This window comes from Castor canadensis, chromosome 15, assembly GCF_047511655.1.
Source record: "Castor canadensis chromosome 15, mCasCan1.hap1v2, whole genome shotgun sequence".
Lineage (NCBI taxonomy): Eukaryota > Metazoa > Chordata > Mammalia > Rodentia > Castoridae > Castor > Castor canadensis.
This window is the reverse complement of record NC_133400.1, coordinates 77,243,396-77,269,975: the sequence shown is the minus strand read 5'-3', so window position 1 is coordinate 77,269,975 and position 26,580 is coordinate 77,243,396. Positions and strand designations below refer to the sequence as shown.

The 26,580-nt window shown below is 33.8% G+C and overlaps 1 protein-coding gene across 1 annotated transcript in view; it reads left to right on the top strand.

Annotated features, from left to right (window-relative positions):
- Malrd1 (MAM and LDL receptor class A domain containing 1) overlaps positions 1-26,580 on the top strand; it is a 598,455-nt gene that overhangs the window by 430,341 nt on the left and 141,534 nt on the right. Inside the window, exons 31-32 of the mRNA XM_074056557.1 lie at positions 4,262-4,423; positions 24,206-24,363. Coding sequence (XP_073912658.1) covers positions 4,262-4,423; positions 24,206-24,363 — 320 coding nt within the window. The remainder of the gene's footprint in view (positions 1-4,261; positions 4,424-24,205; positions 24,364-26,580) is intronic.

Genomic DNA, 26,580 nt, shown 5'->3' with positions numbered 1-26,580 from the left:
GGTTGCTCTTCCTCCTACCCTTAAAAACATAGGAACACATTATTATTCAGTGAAAGAAAGCACTGTTTCTCACTATACCCACATTCTTTGAGATCCTTCTCAAAGTGCCAAGAAGCCATTTTGTAATGAAAAATATTTTTCACTTGAGGGAACACTATTATTCCTAAACCATGCATTATGGTGTGACATAACAGGGTAACTATGTGGATTTGAGGAGTTAAAAATAATTACATACAGAACAATCTCTATCAAAATAAAAGTTGATAAATTTTATTTTCCCTTATCATGCAGCCACATAGCCAAATATCCTACCACTGAGGAAATGGCAGTTATTTAAGAGTGTGAGTAATTCTTTAATTACATTCATGGGACCAAGACAAAAATCACAATCTGAAAAAATAGTTTTTCTAAAGTAACTGCCATTTTGAAAATATTGATACAATCTCATTATGAGAAAATTTTACAATCTTCATGTCATCATCTTTCAGTGGATACTTAGTAAAATACTTACAGTATATTTAATGAAGCTCAGTAATCATAGAAGTGTTTATAGTAACTACATGTTAAATAACATTTAAGATGACAATTACAAAATAAAGAAGTAATGGACTTCTAAATTAGACTTGATTGCTTGATTGCACACACACCACCCCGAGAATTAATGTGGTCTGGAAAGGGAGAGGTAGGGCTGGAAGTGATCATTCAAGGATGGGTTTGATTTCCTCCATAAAATGGATAAGATATATTAATTAACATACCCTGGAGCGTAAATTCCAACCATGAGCAGTTTAAACATTTTGACAATATCTATGAGATGCCTACGTCTTTCTGCTTCATAAAAACAGAATTCTCCTTTTATTTCTGGCAGTATTGTGACCAGCAGGAAAAAAAAAAAAAAACATAGTCTCCAAACTTGCTCATAGCCATGAGAGGTCAATAACATCTATGTAGAAATTTGGGGAATTTAATTTATTTTATAAATTAAAAGTCCAGAATAGAAAAAAAATTTCTTTTTCTTTTCCTATTTTTGCTCTGTGTGCATTTTCTGCTGATATCAGAAGGTACTGTGGTCCTCTTACAACCACGAATGAACATGAGGATGAAAAGATGGTGAAAACGAAAGACTGTGTAGTTTTACCACACTACCTGTCTCAAACCAGCAACTTCTAGACTCTTATTTGAAACAAATTAATTCCTGTCTGCACAAAGTTACTGTAAGTTGGGTTTTTAGTTGTTTGGAACCAAATGCGTTTCTAACTAATGCAGACCATAAGTGAAATGCATTATCTCAAATAGCAAGAGGACTAAGAGCTTGTCAGTGCTAAGCTGGTTAATTCAGTAGCTTAATATTGTCATCAAAAGTCAGAACTGCATGGACACCTTCCTTTATGCCCTTCTATCCTCAGGTTACTGGTTTGTTATAAAATAATGCTCCTTGATAATTTTTTCTTTGTAACCAAGAACCTCACAATGAACAAACAGATTTTCTTCTTTTTGATTACTTTGTAAGAATAAGACAAAATTTTCCTAGAGTCCTCTTCAACAGTGAGTTTTGTTGTCTGGCATTGTATCTCAAGAATAGGTTCTAAATAACAAAGATGAGGAAAGAGAGAGAATTAGGTCACAATTGCTTAGGCAAACCATGAGTTTCCCCTGAATGTGAGGGGAGGGGCTACTGATTCACCTTTTAAACACATACCTGAGTAAAAGAAGATGAATAATTGATTAAGGTATAGTTCTGTGTTGTAAAAGACAGGGAAAGATGGCTGAGAAAAGAGTAACCAACTGCTAAAAAAGAACATTCATAAAAGGCAGAGATGTAGTCCTAAACATAAATGTATTTTAAAAGTCAATTTATATTTAAGAGGTAATCTGAAAAATTTGGTTGGAGTAGAGACAATTTTAAAGATGAGACATATTTCATCCTAAAAATACTTGCATCAAAGTAAAGGTTATTGTATTCAAGGCTAGGGAGTTGTGAGAATGTTTTCATATGGCGTGAAGGAACAGATTATTTTAAGCAAGAGAAAATAACACAAAAGCAGTCTTAAAGATGACTAATGTGGCTTGGGTTTGTTAGGTGGACAAGATGGTGCTTACACTAGAGATAGTCTCTTAAAACAAATTCAAGGGCTTGAACCATTATAATGGTTCTGAAACTGAAAAGAAGGGAGCAACTCAACAAGTTTCAAAGAAAGAACCTACAGGTACTGATGACACATTGGATAGGGGAAAGACAAATGCAGAATCAATCGTAACTCTGAAGGCTTGAATCGCTCTCTCTTCAGAGAGAGAGGATTCATGTTATGAAATTAAATGAAAATTCCACAGGAAACGGTATATTTGGAGAGGTGAACTATGAGTTGGTTTGGAGCTTATTGGCTTTGAAGTGATGGTTGTATAATCCAAAAGGAATGTTTAAGAAGTGTTTGAAGATGTTTTAAAGATGTGTGCGTTTCATTGTGGTTGTAGGTTTGTAGACCATCTGTTTAAAAGTGTGAAAGGATGAGTGAGGATATGCAGCATGAGAAATTTAAACAAGTAAACATATTTTTAAAAAAATAATGGAGAACCCTGGATGTATATGTGAGTTATAGGAATAAAATGAGTAGAGAATGTAAGATTGAAAGACGTGGAAAAGATGTGTGACCTTGAAGGAAATGAAACTGGCATACGCATAACAGTGTTTTGATAAGGAGTAGAGATTCAGGGCAGAAATTACCCTTACAAAGAGAAAAGACAAAGTGTCATATTTCGAGTTGAGGAGAAAATTAAATATAAGAGAATTTATCTTGAGCTTATAGCTGTCTTTAAAGTGAATGATAAGTTATATGATGAATAAAGTTGACAGGAAGGGCAAGGGTGTCCCAGAGAATGGGAAAAATGTAGACTAATTAACAGAGGGCTATGTGTCATAGGAACCAGTCATGTAGAAATACAATAGTACAGAGACCATGTGTGACATCACTTTTAAAGAATATGTACTGGCAATCTTGAATGAACATTGGAAAATTCTGAATGCATGCAGACTTGTTGGCTAACCATTGTGAAAACTGAATTATATTATGCATTATTTATATGTATATAATATAAACCTAGTCTCTATTATGGCACACCAGCATGACATGCACAGCAAAACATATGAAACCCATAAATAAGCACAGAAAAATAAGTGGATGAATGAATTCATTCATTCATGCAGAATGAATGAAAACATGCATGATTAAAAATTATTCTAGTTTTTAGGAACTAGATGCAAAAATGCTTAAGAAATGAAATGTTAGTATTTTATAAAAATACACTGATGGATCCAAAAAAATTTGTACAAAAACCTGACTGTGTGTTTGGCAGCTATTTAGCAGCAAGAATTTTTTTTGATTAAGATTCTAAATGCTAACATTAGTTTTGTATTAAGAAAAGTTATGACCAAGAAGAAATTTTTAAAATAACGTGTCATCTTTTTAAAAGAAGGGAAAGTCAATGATAATCTCAGTTGATCTGTACTGATTAAATAACCCAATAATTCTTCTTGTCTGTATAAGACAGTGAGATTTTACAGTGAGTGCTCAAACATAATAACTGCTGTGCAAAAAGAAAAATGAAAGCCTGAATTTTGGGTATTATCATGGAACACTTCACAGATGACTAGCAGGCATTCATTTATCATCTATTAATTTTTCTCATTGAAAACAATTCAATTTTTAATGAGTTATCAATCAATACTTTTAGAAGAGAGTTTCTTTCATTATCTAGTGACTAGCTCTGAAATGTTGTGCTCCAGTGACTGGTATAGTACCTAAAAGGGTTTGTGTCTTATACAGTTTACTACTTTTTCAAAAGACACATTTTCTTTATTAAATGTCTTTGCCTCTCTAATGCTCTATGTTGTTCAAACACCACAGATAACTATGGGATTACACTGAACATCCAGACAACGAATGTTATTTGTTCATCCAACCTGAATTTTCCATAATATCATAATGTTACCTTTATTGTTCATGTACACACACAGTCTTATCTATCATGCATAAATATTATTTTGTCAATCCATATAATTCCTTAATATATATGACACTCTTCAAGCATTGCTTCTAGATCCTTTGATAAAAAATCACAAAGTATAAGCAATATTACCAATGTATACAAATGTTTCGATTGTATATAATTTATTTAGGAAGATTTATAATTATAAAGACTTAAAATTAATATGAAGCATAATAAACATTTTCTGAAGCTTTTGCGAACACTTTTGTTTCACCAGGATATTACACAAACACAACAGGAAGCTGCAATTTTGAAACAACTTCAGGAAACTGGACCACAGTTTGCAGTCTTACACAAGACCTTGAAAATGACTTGGATTGGGTGATTGGCAGCAGAATTCCTACCGAAGCATGGAGTGTAGACTCTGATCACACGCCAGGTAAATCTAGTAATCCACAGGACTGGAGGTCTGCTTTAATTGTCTCTGTGAATGTCACAGGACATTCCTAATGTCTGTATGGGGGTAAGACACAAAAGACTTAATGGAAGGAGGGCTAGTCCCTTCTGTTTAATCACTGAATTATTAAATAGATCCAGAGCTGCCATTACATAGCAAGGAAGCCCATGACGCCACTATTAAGAGACTCAAATATTTTATTCACTCTACCTTAAAGGTGTCATGAAAGTTCCTAATTAGGACAGGAGTGAGTGGGTGTCATACAGACTAAGGATGCACGGGCACTCACAACTAACTGGTAATAAGCTTTCTCCTGCTGTCCAATGGCCAGTCAATTGATCACCAATTTCACTCTTGTCATTCTGATTGTCCTGGGGCCAAGATAGAAAAGGTAAATAGTAACAGGATAAGTAAGTGTCAACATTTTCACAAGATTTGATTCTTATTTTGTGATTAAGGTTAAGGTAATCTTTACTGATTTTATTACCTAACTAGAAGTAAATTTGTAATCTTATTTTTATCTTGAAGTCTTGTAGACCCAGCATTTTTGTTTTTTAAGGGCTTAATTTTAAGTTTTCTTAGAGATGAAGAGTAGCCTGAGATATTTGTGATGGTTAATTTTATGTGTCAACTTGGAGGGTTATTTTTGAATGAGAGTAACACTTAAATTGTGAACTTTGAGTGAAGCAGGTTATCCTCCAAAATGCAACCTCCAGTCAAAGGAAGGTCTGAATAGAACAAAATAGATCAGCCTCTACAGCAAGGGGAAATTCCTCAGTACACTGTCTTTGGACGTCATTAGTGCTATGAGTTTTCCTGTGTCTCCAGGCTGCCAGATCTGCTCTGCAGATTGTGGTCCTGCCAGCCTCCATTGCTATGAGAACCAATTTCTTATAATAAATCTCTTACTGACTGCATATACATCCTATTGGTTCTGTTTTCCTGGAGAGCCCTAACACAATATTTTTCAAAACAATTGAAGTATAGGCACAATGAAATAAAATTGCATTATATGGAATTAAAATAACACTTTGGAAAAAAAAAGTATGCAAGATTGGCTTAGCCATAATGTGACTAGTGAAGACAGCACATTAATTTTGTCATTTATATATTCTAGGCAGGTTGAATATATAATGAAGTTCAATTATTGGATGGGTGTCTATTCTTATTTTTAAGTTTTTCTATAATTCATGATATTTTTGGAACTATTGGGATTTGAACTCAGGGCCTTGCTCTTGCTAGTCAGGCACGTGACCACTTGAGCCACACCCCCACAGCCCTTTTTGCTTTGGCTATTTTTTCAAATAAAGTTTCTTACTTTTGCCTAGAATGGCCTGCATCAACCTCCTATCCACACTTCCTGCATAGTTGGGATGATAGGCATGTACCACCATGACCAGTTTTATTGGTTAAAATGGTGTCTTGTTAACTTTTTGCTTGGGTTGAACTCCAAAAGCAATCCCAATCCACATCTCACAGGTAGCTCCAATACATCTTTAAGTTGAATATACATATTTCTTTTAACCTGATAAATTTTTTTGTGATCTGTATTTCCTCTTCCTTTCACATTGTTTTTTTAAATATAAAAATAGAAATTTAATGCATACTACAATCTGGGTTGAATGAAAAGAGAATCAAGAAACTGAGACTGATAATTTGGAAGATGTAATGTAAAGATGTGTGTTTTAATTCAGTTTTGATATGATGTTTTATTTAACAATGTGCTGGCATAGCTGGTCATCTACTTGGAAGGATATGAAATTAAATCTCAGTTTTGTATCACATACAGATATATATTCCAGTTGGAATGCAGGCTTAAATGCAACAAAAATAAAATTAATGCAAGAAAACAGAGTAAATTATGTATACAACTGAGAGGTAGGAATGACCTTCCAAAACCCAGAAGCCAATTTTAAGCAGTTTGGAAAGCATTCTGGTTGATAGACATATAAGAACCAACATATAAGGATTTGTGTATCAGGATATTTACTTCAGCATTGTTCATGGCAAAAAAATGAAAAATAAGTGAATGCCTATCATACTATTCTTCATGTTCTTTTGCTTGTTTGTGTATTTATCAAATATTAGGCACTTTTGCTAGTTCCTGTGGACACATCAGACAAAAATTCTACCACAGTAGAGATTATATTCTGGAAGGAGGAAAAATATAATGGATAAACATAATTAACAAATTGTATGACTTGTTAGAAATTGAGGGGAAGAAAAGAAATGACCAGAGTAAATAGGACTGGGAAGGACAGTGGTTGGTTTGTGCATAGGTGTTGAAGGAGGATGGAGTCTAAATAGGCTACTGAGAAAATGCCATTAGCAACAAGACTAGAAGGACGGAGAGAATGGGCCTTGTGGACATGAGAGGAAAGAGTATCTTAGTCAGCCACAGGTCGATCAGCCTATGTCTGGTAGTGAAATTTGGGACACGTCAATGAATTGTGGGTGGGTTATCCCATGCACTGTAAGATGCTCAGCAAGATTTCTGGTCTCTATGAACTACTTGCCCAAAGTAGCTCTCTCTCTAGTAACTTGAGACAAATCAGAATGCCTTTAGAAACTGCCAACTATAGCTTGGACAGGGGCAAAATTTCCCTATATTTTGCCTAGAAGCAAAATAGGGTCACTTATGAAATTCAAAGCATGCAATTACATGTCCTCAAAAAAAATTATAGACTTTAGTACTATGAATGGGTTTATGAGGATTTCCAAAAGATATTGTGGAAATATGCAAAATGATGACATGGTATGATCTAGCTTTTCTCAGGCAAATAACAATTAACAACCCCGTATTTGTACATATATGTAAATCTATATATAGATATTCTATGAATGATGAGTAAGCCTGAATAAAAGATATATTGTTATTTATTAACATGGACTATTTTGATGGAGTGTTAGAGTTGAGGAGAGGGGGAAGAAATCTGAAACCAAAATGAAATAAATAAATAAAAATAGGAATTTCACCTCAAGAGCAAACCCAGCATCTATGAGGACAGCACATTTGTATTTGCAGAAAGCATGATGGATATTGTTATGGGTTGCCACTTGAGAAGTATAAACTATTGCTTCCTACTTTTAATGCTTATTTTTCTTCAATATCTCTATCAATTTTATTTTACTAAGCCATAAGAATTTTTCTACAATTTTTGAAATAATAATAAGCAGAATAAAGCAAAGTATTTCTTATAATCCCAGTACAGGGATACAACCTTTAATAAGCTTTCTATTTGTATCTACTGGTACTCTTTCTTAATATACCTATTTTCAAGTAAAATAGGTTTTTATTTGACTTAGTAATTAAAATAATATAGTGCAAATAATTTTACATTGTGAAATATTTTTAACAGCATGGTTGTATTTAAAGCATAGTATTACACTTTGAAGATATATCAAAATTTATAAAATTTTCTACTGTATTAAATTATTTATGAGTGCTTTCATTTCAGTAGGCATCACAACAATGAACAGACATTTAGACAGAATATTTTACATTGGCAGTAATTTCTGAGGATGAATTTCTTTTCTTTGAGAAATACGCCAATTTTCGTTTTTGCTGCTAAGCACCAGAAAATCACATGTAGATACAAATGCCTGAGTCGTTTAGATACCATCTGCAGGAATCCTATGCTATCCTAAAAAGGTATTTAAAAACCACAGAGCATATCTATAGTAAAGTATTACTACTACTACAAAACATAGGCTCAGCTAAGCAAAAGCTAAAAATATAGTGAACAGATGTGAGAAAGATCACATCCATTGTTCAAAAAGAAAAACATGAATGATCAATGATACCTTTCAAGAAACAATTAAGGGCTATGAACGGGAGTGCTTATTTTCCATTTGAACTATTATAATTTCTTCAAGTTCATTAAAGACCAGTGGAAAAGTTCTGAAGCTCATTATTTAGGGAGTATTTTGTAGAAGTGTATTGGTCACAAATTTTAAAAATATATAATCATTCTGACAGGACACTCTATATGTCTCCTCTCTCTTAATCACTATTTGAGACAACATATTTTTGTACAGTGCTCTCTTCAAAGCAGACTGATTATATCATCCTTGATACAGAAATATGGCTCAGTGCACTTGTTCAGGAATCTCCGAGACAATGCATTGCTAAATAAATTGTGAAATAATTAATTTTGTTAATTATTTTTGACCCTCTGGGAAAAACAAAACTCTTTATAAGAAAGCTAACAGATTCAAAAAGACTATGATCTATTTCTAAATATCACAACATCACTGTTAATTAAAACTCTATTTATGGATCTTTTCTTTTACTGTTACTAAGATTCAGGATTAGACATATAAGGAGTTATTTTCCATGCCTATCACAGACCTATGTGTGAGCCCGTTTGGAAATATTGCTGAATTATAGAAAGAAACTAAAAACATCAATCCTCACTCTAGTCTATGGATGAATAAGTTTTAAACATAATATAGATGAGATTTAATGGCAAGATTGACATTTGAGTGGCATGAATTAATGAAAGCACAGTGCCCAAGGCTGCTGTCTCTTTATTTCCCTCCCCTTGTAATTTTATTTTCTTTTTAATGATATAATTGGCCATCTCCACAATCAGACTATAAATCCAGTGGTATAGAAATCACATCTTTTGAAATTTTATATTCCCTCTAGCATTTAAAATAAGATGGAATCACACTTGATAAGTACTTATAGAGGTGACTTTACTTGGAGATAGCCACTTCTGTATAGTTAACAGCAAAGTATTTTGGATTAATTAATGCAATGAACATTTCCTTAGTGACCACTAAATACCACACTTTGTATTGAGAAATGAGGCCTTGAATAACTGGTATCTGGAGTGAAATATACTGGCTGATATAAAGCACATGCTTACTATTGTACAATTCTACCTATTTTCACCATCCAAGGTTGGGAGTATGGCATAATAATATTAGTACTAATAGTGTTCTCATGTGTATAACAGCAGCTTAAGGGACATATTGTTTAATTTTATACTTAGTTGGTAGAGTCCTACAAGTTTGGCTTCCTGTGCTTTCTGTGAGACAGACAGTACAGATGCTGTCATTCCTACAGTGTAACACAGATGCCAAATCATTTCTGTAAACCTGTATTGTGAGCTAACAAAACCTGAATTCTGAAGCATGGAGTGTAATCCAAGCCCTAACAGTAGCTTGCTCTTTCCTTCGGTACAACTTAACCTGGATTCACTTAAACTCATTATTCTGGGCCACAACACCTTGATTTCATTCTTGACTTTTATCCCTTGACTCTGTGAGAGTATAAGAAAATTCCTATATTCATTTTCTTGGGAAGGTTGGACAGATAGGGAAATGGAACTTGATCTATAAAAGCTAGTCTTCCCTCATATATTGAGCTAAATTCTTGAATTATTTTGCTCTTATTCACACACACATACACACAAAAAAAGTTTATGACTATGTTTCACATCTGTTAAAGTTCCAATCATTGGATCAGAAAATATTGAAGAATTTTAAGATGGAGATGTAGAGGAGGAAGAGGAGGAAGAAAATGAGGATGAAGAGGAGGGAAAGAAAGGAAGGAGGAAGAAGATGAAGGGGAAGGAGGAGGAGATTATTTGATCAAAATAAATGAAACAAAAATAGCAGAAATCTCAGCCCACAGAAACTAGGTTCACTATAGGTCTTCCCACAAAAGCTATAGGATATCCTAAAATAAAAATAAAAATTACCATTATATGGACTGAATTGTGTTCTTGCCAAAAAATTTTATGTTGAACTCTTAAACCCCAAAGTGAGTATCTTTGGAGATGATTTTGAAGAGTTAATTAAGATTCAGTAAAGTCCAAAGTGTGGGGCCCTAATTCAGTAGGACTGACATCCTCATAAGAAGGAGGGACAACAGAGATTGAAACACAGAAGACAAAAAAAGAAGGCAGACATCTAAAAGTAAAGGAAAGAGAACTCAAAAAGCAAATCTGCTGACACTCTTCTCATAAACTTCTTGTCCCTAATAATTGTGAGAAAGATAGGTTTCTGTTGTTTAAGCTGCTCAGCTGATGAGATTTGGTTATGGCCACCAGAGCAGACTAATAAAATATCAAGAAAGTTCAAGAAGAAACAGCATTCATAACATCTGGGATAGTTGGGAACATGGCTTCACCTCATGTGTTTCCCCCTAATGACCACTGTGTCCAACTGCGACTACTCACAAAAGTGGCTTTTTCTCTCAGCTTAAAAATTAGAAAACATCTGTGCAGAAATGACATCTTCCTGGAAAGGAATGAACATGAGCTAATTGCAGCCTGAAACAAAGACAAATTCATGGTTTGAGGTTACATAGGATCAACATGATAGTTTTTAAGGGCAAATAAGGTAACTATGTCCAAGAATAAAAACTTAGAGCATTGAAATTTGCCTGTATGCCAACCCTAGAACCAAGAGCAGTCATTCTCAACCTTGAATCATCTGGGGAATTGTTTTTTAAAGTGCTAATATCTATGGTCTCCACACAAAGATCCTGATATAATTGCAGTTAGCTGTGGTTGGGGCATCATAGCTTTAGTTTGTAAGAATGTGTAAGATTCTAAAGTGCAGCCCAGTTTGAGAACTCCTGCTCCGTAGGGAAGTTTAGTAGTCTTCCCTGTACATCCCAGCCTGTCTATATAGCACTTGGTGTTCATTCTCCCAAATAAGGAAAGTGTGTTGTAAAGTAGATTGTTATGACAAAGTAAGTGTACTCTGCTATTTATGATAAGAAAGAGTCCTTATCTTATGTATAGGCCTTTGAGGATAATGTAAATTAGAATCCAGAATTGGTTTCAAATAATCCAGTTGAATTGAGGATATTGGTGGCAATATAAAGAAGGCAATATAACGATCATGGATTAAAGACTGAAGAATCTGTGTTTGGGCAAAATCAAATTCAGTATTCTTTTCTTTCTACTTATAAACTGAAATTTTCTAAAATAAATGTGTTTAAAACAGTGTCCCCACAGAGTATGAATACTCAAGGATCTGGTACAACTCAGTATCAAACAAGAAACCTGATTTTCAAATGGGCAAAGGACTTGGACAGAAATTTTTCCAAAGACTACATAAAAATGTCCACCAGGTATATGCAAAGTTTCTCAGCATGTAAATACACTATGCATACATCAAATATTAGTTGGAATTTAGAAAGGAGATCTTGTCATTTGCCGCAACACAGATGAACCCCAAAGGCAGACTAGTAAGTGAAATAACACATACAGAAATAAACACACTGCATATTTTCACATGCAAAAATCTTAATAAAAAGAACAAATTAAAAATAAGAAAACTGAAATACATAGGAACAGAGTAGAATGGTGGTTATCAGAGGCAGGAGAAGAGGGAAGATAAGGGGAGGTGTCAAAGTGTACAAAGTTACAGATATATAGGATAAATAAATCTAGACATCTATGTACAGCATGATAAGTATAATTAATATTTTATGATATACTGGACATTTTGCTGAGAGTAGATTTTAGTCACTTTTATCATACACAAAAATTGTATGAGATGATAGGTTACTTTGCTTGACTCTAGTAATCATTTTTCTATGTACATGTTTATCAAAACATCATGTATGTGTAATAAATATACATAGTAAAAATGAAATAAACTAAGGAATCTAATGTAGACTATGAACTGGATATTTGGAAAATACAAGGTAAACAAGTTAGAAGTAATGAAAAAATAATAATAACAAAAAATACTTTGCTCAGTTCTCAAGTGATACTGAAATATTAAAGAATATGACCCATGCATCCTTTTTTATTTTATCTGATCCTTCAGTAATAGATTTGGAATCTGTTATGATGCCAGCTCAGAACAGATTTCTGTTTGTGATTGGTGGTTGCTTGGATACTCCAAGGGGAGTAATTACTAATATACTATTACTGTAACCACAAAGAGTAATAACAGCAATGGCATTAAAGCCCAAGAAGAGTGTTAAAAGGAAACATCTGTGTTTTGTGTGATGTTTCAGGCTCCTTTAGAAACATAATGGGTAAATGGAAGAGAACTAACTCATGGATGAGTGTTACATAAATGAAATTATATACTCTGGGATAGTGAAAAAAGTCACTTTTTCAATCATTCATTCATTTATTTGACAAATATTTGTTTTTTATTAACTTATAAATATTTATTATCCTTATTATATTCTTTGACAAACATTAATAATATCTTTTATAAATAATTTGGTTCTGATATTTTTAAAATTTATTATCTCCATGATTAAATACTGAATGTGAAATGAAAGTCTACTAACGTTCTACTTTTATACAGAAAATGATGAGAGGTTTTTAAAGCTTTGAACAACAAATCTTATTGTTTGTTTCTTTTTCAAGAATAACAAACAACTAAAATAGATAATCATTATATCTGTTTAAATAGAACATGTCTTGTCAAAACTGATGTGACTCTGCAGCTACAGTTCAGTGAGTGTTCATTGCTGTACACCAGACTTTAATCAGGTGCTCTTGTTAAATTCTCACAATGAACTTGAGGATTTTACAGGAGAGGACAGAGGTGCATAGAAAGGATTAACAACTTGGCCCAGCAACTAGAAGGCACTTGAATCTAGCATTAGGAGCTATTTCTGTTTGAAGCAAAAGTCTGTATTTTCAATTATTGTTCTCTAGAGTTTGATAACATTTTTCAAAATTTCCTGAAATGTCTAAATATAATGGAATAAATGGTTGCTAATTGATATTTTCTCTTCTGTGGAAATTGGTAATATTTTTGCCTTTGCATTTTGTCTATATCAAATGGTTGAAAATAAACTAGTTCATACCTTTTTTCTATTTCTCATTTTCATTGGTTTGTTCTTCTCATAGTTCCCTTCTTCCTTTTCTTGCTTTGAATTTTAGAAATGCAAACATTCCACTCCAAGTACTCAACACCATGAAGGAAAAGAACCAGGAGACTTTGGTGGCTGATTAGACTTAGAATATGTCTTGCAGATTTAGTTTTCTTGATTGAAAAAGATGGTAATGAAACCAATGTTTTGTTAGTTAGCCACAATTAAAATAAAAGCATTCCTTTCCATGATACCATGTGTGTTTAGACCAGAGTCATTTCTGTTGCCATTATTTTTTTTCTGAGATAGAAGATTGAATTGGCTTTGATGATGTTTAGTCAGGAATTAGAGCAAGGCCAGTTTACGTACAACTGCTCTATATTTCTTTGAACATTCCGAAGATCAGACATAGCGATTTCCGTTTTGTGGCCTAAAGCAAACCTGTTGTCATAACAGAGGCAAAAAACACAATCTTAATTTTGCTGCTTCTTCCCCTTATTTTGGGTTATCTGTATGTGTTCACTTTCAATATTTCCAAGAATGGTTAATAATTATGTCAGGTAGGAACCAAATGATGCTTGCTTTAAAAAAATGTTAAAGGGTATGAGACATGACACTGTGTGGAAAGCATGTGAATGGAACAGTTCTTGGAAGGCAAGATTAAACCCTAAGTAAATGATCTGGAAATGTGTCAGGTTAATTATTTCTTCATTTTATAAGCCTCTAGACACCAGGGTTTCTCCAAAGTGTATTTGCTAAATGCATACTTATTTACAGACTTATTTCTCAGGAAATAATGAATCATTAAATTTATCCTTTTCTATCTTCTCATAAACATTGCCTCGTTTGAAAATTTAAAAGTTCATTATATAGAACTTTTTGCTTTCAATCATCACAATTATCTTTGACTAAAAGACAGAGAAAAGAATGAAATGCATAAATTTAGTCTAGCTTCTCTATTGCTTTTTTTATTCTTAGGAATTGATAACAAATTATCATTCCTTACACATTATTTGAATTATTTCCATCTCTTCTTTCCCCACAGTCTGTCTTTCCCCAAAATATTATTTCTTCAACAAATAAGATTGGTCTCTAATCTAGACACTGTAAAAAATCATTCATAAAATAAAATATAGTCCCTGCCTTAATGGATATAGTCTAGCTCTCTTCAAATATTTTAATGATTTCGTAATCACAAACATTCAATTCTTGCTATTTTATGTACTTTAGCATATGATCCATTTACAGCTTCATGGAATTTTCATGTATGTTTTCCTGGCAATAGACTATTGTTCTTTCTTCCCTAATTATACATTGTTTTAATGCTTTTTTCTTCCTGCTTCTAAAACTTAAATGTATGTTATACCCAATTTGCTGAGTTGGGTCTTTTTACATCACTTTCTACATGTTCTTGTTTACTTAGAGTTTTTATACTTAGTGTTCAAACTCTGCTAACTCCAGCGTGGGTCTAACCCTGATTTCCATGCTTTCAGTTGCAGCTAAGTAATTGCCAGTATCTCCTAGTCACATTTCCAAACTCAAGTACTCATATGTATCTTGCTTTCAGAAAGATTCTTTTCCTTATGACCAAGTGTTTCAGTTATTGTCATCATCACTTGTTAACTCTCTCTCTCTCTCTCCATTTAAAATTATGTCAGCTCTTCATTCTCCCATTATATATTTCCATTTCTTTGCATTTTCACATGTCACCCTAACTCACTCTTGGGCTATTGCAAATGTCAAGGTAACTCATCTACAATGCTAATATTCTCCTAAACCAGGTCATTCTTCACGTGGACCCAGGATTGTTAGTCCTAAATGGTGACTTGTCATTCCTCAAATAATCAGAGGCTCTTCATTTCATTTTAGTTAGCATCAAGTGCTTTCTGAATTTCACCCCAAATTTCATTTCTAATTTTGATTCTTACATCATTCTTCTACAAACTCTGCTCTCTCATACCTCAAATGTGCCTTGGGTATTATAAATACAGCATTTGGTCATATTGTTGTTTTAGTATGACATGCAATTTTTTGTTGATAGCATACATTGTGTACTGGGTAATAGGAGCTGAGGTAAATAGGACCTCGGTGTGTGGTTTTATATTTATTGGTTGAGAGTTAGATTGTACTTACTGTTTGCTCTAGTGATAGGTGTCAGAAGGTAAAATTTTCTCTGGCATCCTTATTTTTGTCCCCTTTTTGTGTTTTTGTTTTCACAGTGGTTTCTTAAATAAGGACTTATAAGATGGAGGTTTTTTCAATTACAGTTTTCTGTTATTCTACACATTTTTATCAAGGCTTTCTTCATTTACCAAATTTGCACATTTTATTTATTGAACTACACAACCTATGTCAATATTTCATCTCATGTGCTCATTATAATTCTGCATAACCCTTTGTGCATTCCTACTGCAAACCCTGCTTGACAGTTGGTGAATATGAGACAGGATTTAGGGATTTTCCCAAAGTCACATTATAGATATCAGAGTTTGGATTTGAACTCAGGCTATGCTTGTCTTCTAAACAGGACATGATATTACCTTTTATTGTAAAATTATTTGGCATGTGTTTTATATTTTTCCCAACCATATCTCTCTAATATCCAAATGGAAAACATAGTTCCTGCTCTACAATAGTGATTTTTATCAATAAGTTATTGTTAGTTACCTTATTCCCACTGCTGGAATCATCTTTATATCTCTTCTCTGAATTTCCCAAGAGAGTAGCACTAATTTACAACTGTGTTCTAAACACTTTAAATGCAGTATATCATTTAATCTTTGCCAGAACCCTATGAGGCTAAAGTGCTTGCTATAATTTTCTCTCGTTGCTTCTGAATCTTAGAACATTTTAATATGTTGTCTAAGGTCACAGACCTAATAAATGGTAGAGTCAGGATTTGAAGTGAAGCTTGTTGTTCCAGTGCCTTAGAGGTAACCAGTGGTCAGTCCTGTGCAATTTCTGCTGATCAAATATTCATTAAAAGAATCTGATAATATAATTTTCAGTTCCAAAGAAAATAATACCTCTTCCATTCTTATTGGATCTGCAGAATTTGTGTATATGTAGGTTAGGGGTGGTATACGTGTAGGTTAGGGGTGGTGTATGTGTAGGTTAGGGGTGGTCCTGGCAAGCAAACCCAGGACATTGTGCTTGCTAGGCAAGCACTCTACTGCTCCCTAGCCCTTTACTGTCTACACTCTTCCAAATAAACTGAGACCCTTTTATAAGTTACCATTTATCATTTTTAGAAAGAAAAAATTTTATAATTTATTTTATTAGCTCTTCCTTCTTCCATGACCACAAAACAGTTTTCATTAATGTCAATTTGCCAAAATTAGATCAAGTTATAGAAATGTTATAAGCCAATGTATATTTCCAATATTATCTTGACGCAGAAAGAAGTTCTTCAGGGTCCTCCTGTGTGAACATTAAGAGCTTCAGAATTGTATCTTTACCTAAATTTATAGGAAGTACAAACCAATTCCATGTGTATATCATCTTCTTTTGCTTCAGGTATCCTTGCCACTGAGAAAACTAAGAGGTTTCAAAATGAGATGAAAACTTCTATTGGCATGTCATGAATAGAAGCTTTACTTTCATATCTGATTAATGTATAGTGTCAAATTTAGTAACAGTAACATTAAAATGAGACATTCTGGTGAAAAGTTATTTTTTATCCCAATAGATAATAATCAGTCTCAGAAGAGAACAGTCCATAGAAAATAAACTACTGATGATAATCCAGTCATCATACAGCTATTCTGAAACCAAATGGAAGTAACACAAATATCATGAAGGAAATTCACTTCGCTGCAGACATTGCATTTGTGGTGTCCATTTTGACAACTTTGAAAAAACTTTTGTTCCCTCTGAGCATGTCTACTGCTCTGGAAAAACTGCAGACACAAATAGCCAGCACTTTGGAAATCTGGAGTGGAGGGGAGAAATGAAAGTACCAGAAGAAATTGAGGACATTTCAACTGATAGTAATTATGCACCCTTCTATTTTAGAATAAGGGACAGGCAGAAATTACAGAGGATGTAGAAGCAGGCAGAGAAAGTTGCCCTGCAAAGGAGGGAGAATTTGCTATTTTGAAAAAGAGGCATATTGTGTAACATTTTTAAAAACCATTAGGCAGCTTTATTTTATGAGAAGGAAAAAGAAGATGAAAATTGCTTTCAATTTAAAGCAGGGAGTGAATTCAGATCCTTTGAAGCAGGAGATCATCTTTTATGATTTGACCCTAGTTCAAGTGAATATGATTTGTCTTAGGGTACTGCTGCCATAAAAATGTAACTTTCTCTTAAAAGTATTAAGTGTCGTTTTAAAAATGAAATGTCAAATTTATTGCCTTATAACACAACTCCATGATACATTTTCAAAAGCTAACAGTGCTGTTAACAATATCTAAGAGACAAATTAGACTCTTCACTCTGCTGGCACCAAAGAAAGGCATGAAGCATGGTGTTGGGTTCTCCATGTGGTTGATGTATTTTGGGCACTGTGATATCAAGTTGCCATTGTGATTTGAACAAAGTACATGTTGATGCTGAATTTATACTACTTACATTTGACACTAATTGGTCCCTAGTTTTCCACATTGTGTGAAATTCTTTAAAGAGTTTTTCAAATTTAAAATTGATTAATTGGAATCCTGTACTAGTACCTGCTTATAGCTAATTAGATGTCAAACATTCAACCAGTACCCAAAAATCTTAAGAACTTGAAATCATAAAACCTGTACAAGCTCTGAACAAAATGAGTGCAAAAATATTTGGGGATGGAATGTGAGAAGAGGTAAAATTCAGATATTTAATGAATACCATGTTCCAGAGTATGACATCTAGCAGTATTTAATTAAAGTGTGATAGACTTACAAAGTTAATGGAGTGCATTCTGGCCTAATACATGAGAATGAAGTACTTTGTGAAATGACAAATAGCAGTCCCACATCAATCAAATAAAAAATTTGCTTCTATAAATACCTATCCTCTGGATGCTGTTGATCAATCTACAGAGTCACATATAAATAAATGAAATGAATTGGTTTAATGATTTACCATTAAGCTGTAAATATGTTATGGCAGTTGAGAGTTTTAGGCTTTATTATCTGCTTTAACAAATTCTTAACTGTATGGGATGCTATACTGACCTTCAAAGATTTTGCCAGACATAAATAGGAAGCTCTCAATGGAGCAACTGAAAGTTTATAGATGTTTGAAAGTGAGTCTAGCATGAGCTTGCTAGAAAAAGTAGGAGTCTATTTTTGGTAGCATATTCTATGGAACATGTTATAACTTTGTGACATAGTACATACTTTCTGGATAATTTGTTTATTTCTATTAATAGTTTCAAGAGGCTAGGCAACTTTTCACTTTCATTAGTCTCAAGAAAAAATACAACACTACAATAAACTTTCCCCTTCAAAGTCAAACTTAGATATAGAAAAATTTCAGAATTAAAAATTGTACCACTTCAAATGTGCAATAATGGTTTCTTAATTTATAGGTACACCTCTGCATCCTTGTTTTAAAATGGGTACAGTTTCACACTGATGTGCTTTAACACCTGAGCTAGGAATTGACTTTTTAATTTTTGTGTTCAACTAAAGAATTTTGTATAACCAAAATTAAATAAATAAATTAGAGCATGCTGTGAGGGGCATACTTCGAATCAGTCCAGAGTCCCCTAAATAATAATTGGGATGGCTATCTCTTTCTGTTGAACCTAACAAGACATTGTTTTTCCCTGTTCCAAAATAAATATGGTGCTGTGAAATGGCAGATAATCATCCCCCCAAAATAATTCATTGTTTACATTGTATTTCATGATGTAGCACTAAACCACAGATATTGGGTTGTATGACATTTCTTTCAGTGATGTCATATATCTGCTAAGCTATGCTTCACCAGTTGCTGTAATAAAAGTAAGTACTGGGGAAAGAAATGTAGAATAGGAAATTAAGGTAATGATGTTCAATCTGAATTCAAGATTTGAGAATTTGTGTGGTGCCCAACCAGCACACATTCCATCATTGTCTATTTAAGGATGAAGTAATGAAAAGTCTATGGATTCCATTTGTATCTATTGTTTTTTCAAGTGCACATAATACTGTGGGAATATTAATGACTATTGTGTTGTTTAGACGTAAGTACTTAGTAAACAAAATCACGATACTGTCTGTGGTCTGGTGTACCATGAAAAATTACTGAGACGCCGAGGATTTTGTAACCTGAACTACTTTAGGGATTCATAGACAATGATGAATGTCAGAGCACTTAGAATTAATTTAGATTACTATGCAAAACTTAAAACTAGCCTTTTAAAAACAAAGATATGACAGATATTATTCAGAAGAAATATCTGAGTTTTGGAAGTTCTAATATATTTATGCAGTTAGGGGAATAAACTTACTGAATTACAAAGTTTCAAATCAGAATCCAATTGTTAACTTTCTAAAACTGATTAAATTTGCATCAATGAACACAATTCCTACTTTTCCTACTGTTCTAAACATTTGACTTTCAATATGAGGTTATCACTAAACATGCAAAAATACTTAAAGTTTGAATTAAACATGATCTTTTGAGATTGAAGTTTATGAGTTTTCATTATGTATATTATACTATTTAACAACTGAGGTATGAAACATAAAACAGTTTTATAGAAACATTTTAGCTAGCTAATTGGCTAGTTATTTGGGACTAGTACAAAACTATTTCTTCACATGCAATATAGAATGAATAGATTCACAACTTTCAAGTAAGCTGAAAAGAAAAGCTATTATTACAGCTCACCAGCTTAGAACAACACATTGTTCTTATTCAAGATAATGTTTTAAAAGTTTTCTGATAAAATGGAAAATATTAGAAATCCTCACGTGTGTAAAGGGCAACAAGATATGGGAAATTCTATGTGTTCTTATTTAATTAAAGATAGCATGGATTTTTTAAAAGTATATTTTTAAAGAATAAGCCACAGTTCTTCATAGGTTTTACACATGGAGTCTAGGTATATCTTGGCCATATGAACCACATGTTTTTATTTTCCAAATAAGAAAACAAACAAATATTTTTGGAACAAAATGCAAAATTTAGAATTTTTTAATGGAAGTATTAAAATAGTGTCTTCAGTTTTCCTAATCTAGTACTTGTCAGAACATACAACATATTTTGAAGGACATTTGGGAAGGAAGGCAGCTTACCAATGTTGCATGAAAACTTTTCAAGTTGTTCTCACTCTTTGTCTTCTATACCAAGGAAAATTTTGCTGCAATAATTGTCTAGTTGTGTTCCTTATTTATTTTCCTTGATTGAGATTTTTGCCAGCCTTTTTAAAGCACTCAAAGTGAAAAAAAAAGATATTTTCAGGTAAGGTTTTTAAAACTCAATGGAAGTCATTTCCAGTTTTTACCCAGCCTGAGAAGTCTTTGGAAGGAACCATCACCATTCCTATAGTGAGAAATAAGTTGAATAACTGAAAATCAACAAATCTTTTTAGATCCATTAGAGAATTGAAGTCACAGGTAAACCACTATCCCCCAAATTGAAGAAATATACAGATGGATACAGAGTCACAACTTACTGGAACAGAAGGCATGAACAGAAGCCTTTTGGAATCAGTACTGTGAAATTCTAAGCTGTGATTAGACAATAGCTGCAGGCTCAGTGTAGAAAAGTTTAAGAGATAAAATTTTCAGCAGGACCCAGTTTTTAGGGGTTTCCCTGAACACTATATTTTTGAGAGTTATAAAACTCTAACAGGTTTTCATAATGAAGACCAAAGAGAAGGTTCTCAGTTTTCAGCAAGGAAAGGAGAAAAGTAGTCATTCTGAAATGTTTGTGGCACATTCTGTTCTTAACTTTCTTCAAAATAAACTATTTTAGAAGACCCAAACTCACCTAGGGGATTAGAAATGCCCAACAATGTGGTATTACATGGGTGGATTAAATGGGAATACTCCATCAGACGGTATTTCCACTCCCAATGAAGTGGTGTGAAAATACCTGAAGGAGGAGTTGGGTTAGCTGTAATTTATTATGCAAGTTCAAGGTTACTCCAGTATAAAAGGGTTTTTTAAAAAGATCTATAACCAATATACTAGGTGATAAAAATGGAATCATGTAAAATGAACAGTTAAATCTAGATAGGAAATAAGTAAAAGAGGAAAAGAAACAAAGAATAAGAGTAATGAATATAAAAGTAACAATTATGTTAGCTATATCAATAATAACTTTAAGCAAGAATAGTTTAACCATATGATCCAGCAATACGACTCTTGGGGATATACCCAAAAGACTGTGACACAGGTTACTCCAGAGGCACCTGCACACCCATGTTTATTGCAGCACTATTCACAATAGCCAAGTTATGGAAACAGTCAAGATGCTCCACTATTGACAAATGGATTAAGAAAACGTGGTATTTATACACAATGGAATTTTATGCAGCCATGAAGAAGAACGAAATGTTATCATTCACTGGTAATTAGAGAACATCATTGTGAGTGAGGTTAGCCTGGCCCAAAAGACCAAAAATCATATGTTCTCCCTCATATGCGGACATTAGATCAAGGGCAAACACAACAAGGGGATTGGACTTTGAGCACATGATAAAGCAAGAGCACACAAGGGAGGGGTGAGGATAGGTAAGACACCTAAAAAACTATAGCATTTGTTGCCCTCAACACAGAGAAACTAAAGCAGATACTTTAAAGCAACTGAGGCCAATAGGAGAAGGGGACCAGGATCTAGAGAAAAGGTTAGATCAAGAAGAATTAACCTAGAAGGTAACACACATGCACAGGAAATCAATGCAAGTCAACTCCCTGTATAGCTATCCTATCTCAACTAGCAAAAACCCTTGGTCCTTCCTATTATTGCTTATACTCCCTTTTCAACAAAATTAGAGATAAGGGCAAAATAGTATCTGACAGGTAGTGAGGGGGTGGAGGGGAGAGGGAGGGGGCAGCGGGGGTAAAAGGGAGGATGGGGGAAGGGGGGAAGAAATGACCCAAACATTGTATGCACATATGAATTTAAAAAAAAGAATAGTTTAAATTTATGAATTATAAGACAGAAACTCAGGATAGAAAAAGCAAGACCCAAACATGCATTGTCGTTAAAGAATATACATTTAATATAAAGACATAAATAGAGTAAAAGTAAAGGGACAAAAAAGAAACCCATGCTTATATTAGTCAAAGGAACAAAGGAGTTCAGACAAAGACTCTGAAACAAGGAAAATGATCAGGGATATAGAGGAAAATTAAATAATGATAAAGTGCTCATTACTCCAGATGATAAAATAATCCTTAATATCTAAGGGCCTATCATCAGAATATCAAAATTTGTGAAGCAAACCTGATAGAATTTCAAAGAGAAAAAAATGAAGCCATTGTTAGATCAGGAAACTCAAATGTGTCTATCAATGATGGACAGATTTAGCAGATAGAAGGACCTAGCCAAACTGAGCAGCACCAGCCCTCAACTGGATCTAATGCATTTATAGACTCCTTCATCCAGCAAGAGCAAAATATGCATCATTATCAAGTTACACATAATCACAAAGATAGCCTACATTATTGGTCATGAAACAACCTCGTCAATTTTATAAGAATGGAAATCATGCAAAGTAATTTCTCTGACCCTAATGGAACTAAGCCAAAAATCAGCAATATATTTGTAAAACTCCAAACATAAAGATTAAACAGCAAGCTTTTGAATTACATATGGGTCAGGACTGAAGGCATTGGGGTAGAGCACTTACCAAGCAAGTGAAATCCCATGAGTTCAGAACCCAGTACCACCATAACCACACACACACACAAAACAAAATGAATAACACATGGGTCACAGAAAAAACTCTCAAGAAATGTCTTAAAATATTTTATTTTAAATTAAAAACAAAACATCAAAATTTGCAGGTTTTAGCTGGATCAACAATTATAGGGAAATGTTTCACTTTGAGAGCATTTATTTGAAGAGAAGAAAGATCTCAAATTCATATAATTCCAATATAGGGCACTAGAAAATGAAAAGCAGTTCAAATCCAAAGTAAATGAAAGAAAAGAAATAATGAACATTATAATGTATATGAATGAAATTATATTTTAAAATCAATAAAAGAAATGTGTGAAACTAGATACTAAACCTTTGAAAGTACCATTAAAATTGACAACCAATAAAGTTGAAATCCAGGCTAACTAAAATAGAAAAGAGAGAACACAAATTACTAATATCAGAAATGAAAGGGTGTCCACCATGACTGATCATATGCCACAGGAAAAGAATATTAATTAGAAAATACTTTAGCAGCTTTAATAAGTCACAAAAAATAATAGTATCTTGATACATTTTTACCATGATGTCAATAGAAAACAAGTACACTGGTTTTTAGTACAGACGTTTCCACATACTTATGCAGCTGAGGAGTACAGAAGCTATTTATAGCTCAGAAAAACATAATAATGATGATTCTCAGACTGCATTTCACTGCAGTTATTGCCACTCACTACTACTTTTGTCAGTTTAGAAATCAAAGAACCTGAACATAAGAAACAATATCAATCATTTCTCAATACCCACTGTGTACCTGTTCTAGGCACAGAATACAAACCACAATATGGACTTGAAATTAACAGGCTTAAACAAACTGGGGGACACCTTCATAGTCAACACAAATATTTGATCACTTCATGCATGAGTCATGCCAAAGTGAATGTTCTGTATCACATGAACACACTTTTTGTTCAGAAGAATTATGTTACTGATAGATGACTCACCAAAAATTATTTGTGCTAAAGTGTGTGTATGTGTGTGTGTGTGTGTGTGTGTGTGTGTGTGTGTGTGTTTATTTAGGGAGAAAATGGTATTTGTGAATGGTTTAAACACATTGTCTCATGCTGTAAAATATATTATTGTACTGAAAAAAATGTGTATTATTTGTTGTTAAGGTAGTGGGCGGCACTTCCTGTATGTCAACTCTTCTGGCCCTAAAGAAGGATCCATTGCAAGAATCATCACCACCAAATACTTCCCAGCAAGCCTTGGAGTGTGTACCCTTCGGTTCTGGTTCTACATGGTTGATCCCCAGAATTTGGGGATATTAAAGGTATGAAAAAGACAGATTTGTGTTCACTGAAATATTCATCATGCAAGTTTAAGTATTTTCCCTTTTCTTTCTTTTTTCTCTGCAGTCACACCACCAATATTGATTCATGAATTTCTCATTTCTTGCTGGGGCAATGGGTCTTTGGCATGTAGTTCTGTCATTCATCTTCATTTCAATTAAGATTTAGCTCTCTGATGGCTGCCACCTGAACTCAGTTATGGTGCTTGCTATTTGAAAGATTATCTGGTGAAAAAAAGACTGGGTAGATTCTACCTATATTTTCTAATAGCAACTTATCTAGAGACAATGAAGAAATATAATGTCAGGCGTAACGATGACGAGAATTCTCTACCACAAATAAAGGCAAAGAAAAATTAAAGTTTTAACTATATATCAGTCCATTGAACTTGCCTGTTCAATTTTTAACAAATTTAAAGTAATAATCTGGACCAAGTACAAATGTCTTTAAAGAAAACATTGTTGCATTTATATTGCTTATTGTGTAAAAGATTAATGAGTTTTTTGGTAATCATGAACCAATTTTGGAATCTATTTCTAATAAAAGACTGTGTATTAGGACCTAACACTTAGTGTCTTGACCTAGCAGTTATTTGATAACTTGTCATTTGGGAAAGTACAGTTGAAATGATTATCTTTATCCCAAACCTTGCCCCTTGTGAATAATAGCAGGTATTAGAAAGGATATCTTTAAATAGCAGCTATCTTTCAGGGTTTTTGTTATACAGTTTGTACATGGAATCAATTCTAATTCTCTCACTTACCTGATATGGTAGGTGTATTTTCCCAATTTTTACAATAAGGAAATTGAGACTGAGAAGATTTAGTAACTTTTCCTCACTTATACAATTGTTAGAAAATCTGATGTCAATATCTGACATCCATTATCCAGTGTTACTTATCAGGTTTTCTGTGGTCCACCACAGAAGTTTGAAGAGAAACATGTGAAGAAAGGAAAAAGAGAAAAAGACTATACCAATTCTAATCATTGATAGAAATAAGTACTCCTATCAAGTTTAAATGCAGTCATACCAAGAATGACAATGCATTGCTCTGTGTGAATATCTGCTTTCCCAACATGAAATCAGTAAAAAGGATAGAGAAAAGTTATTTTTAAACACTTCAGGGACATGTAAGTAATGCTAAGCATGTAAAAATTTTGAAAATTTTTCATATATATATATGTAATTTATAACCACTGACCTTAATCAGTCTCCACCCTGCATTATTTCTGCTAACAGTATTAAACATTATTGCTACAACTGAAGAGGACACTAGTCTATGATTATTTATTACTTATAAAGCAGATACCAATGGAAAGCCTAACAGTCCTTTCAATATAATGCCAGTAGATTTTTCTCACTTTCTAACACAATGTTGCGTCTTCAATTCAAAACCACACCCATGTGTGCTTTAGCAGTTTCCCAGCTGGTTAGTTATCTACTTCAGTTACTCTACTTTAGGGTCCAATGCCTTTACCCATATTTCTGTAAAATCCCTCTAAAACAGAAATGTTGGCCTCAGTCTTCATTTCTGATGCCTTGTTTTTGGTAACTACTAGTCACATCATTGCGCTTTCTGCCACTCTGACACAAAAGCTCATAAAATCAACTTAAGGAATCCAAGATGGTGATTAGCGGGAGGAAGCAGAGAGCGTGAGCTCCATAAATCAAAAATCTTGCTGAGATGCTAGAGCCACACTTGGCAGAAAAAAACACCAAGAAGAAGCAAAACTCCAACACCCTGAACCCCCAGCCCATACAAAACTTCTCCATGCCACATTACACTGAGAAAACAGGAGGGCTCCCATACCACCAGATGCCAGCTCCAAACCTGCTTGGGAAACACAGACCAACAGGTGAGCAAATAAGCAGCACATGGTACTCCCACAGTCACTTCTGCGATAAACCAGCATAGCCCCCTGGTCAGACTGACCCTGCCCCACAAAAGAAAACTAAAAAAACTGAATAATGAACAAGGAACTGAAAAGACACACACAGGGTGTCTTTTCACACACACAGGGGCAGGGTGCACTGAGCACACCAGAGAAGGGGGGAGAAGCAAGGAGCTGATCTCTGTGTAAACTTTCAGTAAACAAAACCTGGAAAGGCAGACAGGCTGACAGTAGGCGGGTGATGAGCCCCTGCCTGAAATAGGGCAGATAGCTGTCCACAAAGTTCGTCTCCTGAACCAGTGAGC